Consider the following 4,292-nt stretch of genomic DNA (forward strand, 5'->3'; position numbering starts at 1 on the left):
CATGTCTTAAATCTATATCTATCTTTCTCTTATAATGAAAGTTATTTAGAATGATTATAACATGAGAAATAAAATGAGCAAAATCAAAAATTGGTTTCCCATAGACAAATAGGTGGCCTAAGCGTGCACCAAGGTAAATTCTATGCTAGTTTGAACAAAACTTGCACTATATTTTAGCGTTCTTTTGAAATTATATTTCTTTAAAATTTTAAATTCATATTAAATTTTGATTCAAAATCTATTAAAATAATATCGGTTGGATCATTATAAAAGTTTGTAATTTTATTTTGATTTTATTTTTAAAAACACATATATAAAAAATAGAACGAGAAATAAATATTTAAAATTTTAATTTAAAAGTATATTAATTGCCACATTTACCACCAGGTCCTCCAAATTGGATAAGGTTACCAAATTTGGGTCCTAAAAATCCAAAGTATTTAACACCAAAACATTTAGGATTGTCGGTAAAGGAAGAAGCTTGAAATGTTTCAGGTCCATAAGGTATTCTTTTTACACCTTCAATGGTCACTTTTCTAAAGTAACCTGAATGAGAACAATCACCATCAGGAAAATGTCCAGACCCCATTTGAGGACTAAGAGTTCTAGGAGTAGTTCTTGTTCTTCCACCCCATCCCACTTCACTAGCAGAGCTCATGTTGGTGAACAATTTTGCTGGAAAATATCCGATAAATTGACGCTTTACATGTAACCACCAATTTTTGGTCACTGGATCCTGAAAATATATGCACATGTTTAGGAAAAATATCTCGTGCATAGTGTTAACTGTGTGTATTTGATATTAAAGTTTTTATCATTATATTCACTTAAAATATGTATTCAAGAAATTAATGTATATATTTAACTCTATTATTATATTATAATGAGAGTTATTTAGAGTGATTATAACCTGTGAAATAGATTGGGAAAAATCATAAGTTGGTCCCCCATAGATAGATGGTTGGCCTAAAGGTGCACCAAGGTAAATATTTTGGCTTGTTTGAACAAAACCTGCACATCGAATGTTGTAGCATCCTGTCTTCTTAAAATTATCTGTCTATAAAATTTTTAAATCATATTAAATTTTGAAAAATAATATTAATAATAATGAATAAATTATTTAAAATTTTATATAGGATTCAATCAAGGGCTTAATTTTATCCTACTATTTATGTTTTCATGTGTATGCATATATTACGTTTTCTTTTCTTAAATTGAAATAAATTTGAACATTTTTTTTATGATATTGTTCTCTAAAGTATCCAACGTTTTAATGGTGCTATTCTCACATGTTTTTATATTTGAAATAAATAAAGTATAAATACTTTATTTTGTTTTTGATTTTCTACCAAATTAGTTTTAAACTCATGCCTATATACGAGTTGGTGTTTGAGTGTATTATCAAAAGAGATTTTAGAGGTTTAGAAAATAAATAATAAATAATTTTTAAGTTTATAATTAAGTTTTGAATAAAATCAAAATAAAAAATGACTTATAGGTTTAGAAAGACAATAATAGACTTTGTAAAAATACAAAAGGATAAGCTTGTCTAATTGATAGTGCAATACTCGTCTAATGAAATAAAGTCGACTAATGTGTATTAATAGACTCATCTAATAGGTGTATGAACATACTAGTCTAACGTATATTGCTAGACTCATTTAATTAATTTATGGAAAAAAATTCATCTAATGTCCATTTCTAGACTTATCTTATCATTGTATGGACAGACTCATCTAATCAATGTTTAGAATAACTCATCTAATATTTTCATCTAATTAATGTATATTGTGTATTGTTAGACTCGTGTAATCAGTATATGAATATACTTCTCTAGTATCTAATAAATTTTGCTATATTTGCCTAGTGTGTACTGCTAAACTTGTCTAATCAATGTATGTCTAATGCATTATTTCCATATTCATTTAGTATGACAATATAAATACATTAGTGGCATATAATAATTTATTAAGTATTAAATGACAAGGTTGAAATATATTTTCATTATTACATTTAATTGGCTTAAAAACAAATAAAACAAATAAAAGAGTAAAATAACATTTTAGAGAGACAATTTTTATATAATAATGTAAAAAAATTGTATTGTTAATAAATATATATTATTTTTGAAATAATGTTATTTTCAGAAATACAAATAAAATATATTTTCTTAAATTGAATTTGATTCTTAAATGCATAAACTAAAAATGAAAAAAAAATAGTATAAACAAATAATTAATAGATTTGAATTAAAAAAAATTGTAATTTTTTATTTTAAAAAAAAACTTATAATTAAATGAGCTAGTGAGCCAATCCGTTTAATCCAACAACTCATGGTGAGTCAGGCCATACTCAAATTTTTTCGGCTCGCTAATAAGTAAGCCGGGTTGGATTGGTTTACTAAGGGACAAACTCGTGGTAAGCCGGACCGGATCGAGCCGGATTATCCATTTTGACAACTCTAAAAAAATGTAATGATATTTCTTACCGTCCATGAAGCATATAAACGAGTTGAATAATCATCATATAGTTTAGGAATCACCTGATATAGTAATGTACTGGATTAATTAGAATATTTTTTATATCAACTAAATTACATACATTTATATTTTTGTGAAAAAAGAAGAAGCTAACTTTGGTAATTATAACTCACATGCCATCCAGTTGAAATTTTGTTAGTAAATTCTATTGGTCCATTTTGAATCCATAAATGAGACATAGATATTTGAGATTTGGTATGAACTTCTGGATTATAAATAGCATTTCTTCCGCTGATTCCGTAATAAGGACCATAACGTGGTGGAATTGAAACTTCTGCAAGCTTAAAAATTTAATATATTTAAAGAAAAAAATAAAAAAAAAATTAGATGAAATATAATTAATAAAAATAAAGTATGAACATTTTAATAGTTAGTTTTATAATATATCTTACATGAACACCTGGAAGATCTTTAACCAATATATCGTCATTTAACAACGATTTTTCTCGAATAAGATCATCTTTTGTTATTCTCATTATAGGAACGGTATTTGTTGGACATTTATCCTTACCCAATCCAAAAATGGATGTCAATCTTGAATTATTGACATTTGACTTTTCAATCCTATTTTGAAAGTTGGGTTTTCTCTACAATTAAAGAAATAAGAAACACAAATATCAAAACATGAAAAAATTGTAAAATAAAGGTTGAAATTAATGTGAAAAATTGAGAAAGAAATGGAAAGTCAAATTTATTTCTATTTAAAGATTTACTTTATATACATACCTGTAATTTATGGTCCTTCAATAAAGGATGATCAAATGCTGGTTGTTTGAAAATGTCAATACAATCAATAATATCTCCAAATTCAGTCTATAAATTCCAAAATAAAGCGCATATAAGAAAATTATCGAACCATACATTATGATATCAACTTCTACTAAAGAAAGCAATGCTGAAATATAAAAAAAATAAAATAAAATTGTGAAATACATTAATAGTCTTGATAGGAGACTTATTAAGGAGCTTAAGTTGTTTTTCCAACTCCATGTCTTCCTTTAGTGTAGTCCGAATTCCGTCAACTTTATAATTAACATGACTAATCAACAAATATAAGACGAACAACAATGTATTGATCATGTTTTACACAACAATGTATAGATCAAAAACAAAAACACACACACATATATATATATATATATATATATATATATATATATATATATATATATATAAAATAAATTAATGATATTTTAACCTGCTACATTAATTAATGGTTGTCATGAAAAACAAATATAGCAATTAATACATATTTATTATTCAACCGTTTTTATTTAGCTTTTATTATATATCTTTCTTTATTAATTGTAATAAATATAGGTTCTTTAACACTTATTATTTTGTCTTTCAATAAATAAAGAATAAAATATGATTTTTGCATCAAATATGTTGTTAGTATTGATCTTAAATTAGTGTTTAATTAAATAATTAATAATCTTGTTAGATATATTAGATAATTATACATCTTATATATCTTTATCTTTTATCTTTAATTAGTTTGTTATTATTCCTTATTTGTATTTTAGGCTTAGTTTATATTTTTTCTATAAGAAATAGAGTATCCTACGTGTTTATTCAACATAAGGGAGATTAATACAACACATAGTTTTCATTATATTAAACATGGTATCAAAGTCTAAGGTTCCAACACCTGTGTTTGCATACCTCAATCCTCGCTCCTAATTTCAATTCTCTACAATGTCTTTTTTAACGGTTAACCATTGTTCACTGCCATTGTCCACCAATAATCCC

The 4,292-nt window shown here is 25.3% G+C and overlaps 1 protein-coding gene across 1 annotated transcript; it reads right to left on the minus strand.

Moving 5' to 3' along the window:
- Positions 1 to 364: 364 nt before the first annotated feature.
- LOC106779931 lies at positions 365 to 3,543 on the minus strand. The gene is made up of 7 exons (XM_014668151.2): positions 3,474 to 3,543; positions 3,267 to 3,353; positions 2,933 to 3,127; positions 2,654 to 2,821; positions 2,489 to 2,542; positions 911 to 1,057; positions 365 to 736 (listed from the first exon to the last, which is right to left on the minus strand). The coding sequence occupies exons 1-7, from the start codon at positions 3,528 to 3,530 to the stop codon at positions 365 to 367; spliced, it is 1,080 nt and encodes a 359-aa protein (XP_014523637.1). The 5' UTR covers positions 3,531 to 3,543.
- Positions 3,544 to 4,292: the final 749 nt, after the last annotated feature.

This window comes from Vigna radiata, unplaced genomic scaffold (assembly GCF_000741045.1).
Source record: "Vigna radiata var. radiata cultivar VC1973A unplaced genomic scaffold, Vradiata_ver6 scaffold_70, whole genome shotgun sequence".
Classification (NCBI taxonomy): domain Eukaryota; kingdom Viridiplantae; phylum Streptophyta; class Magnoliopsida; order Fabales; family Fabaceae; genus Vigna; species Vigna radiata.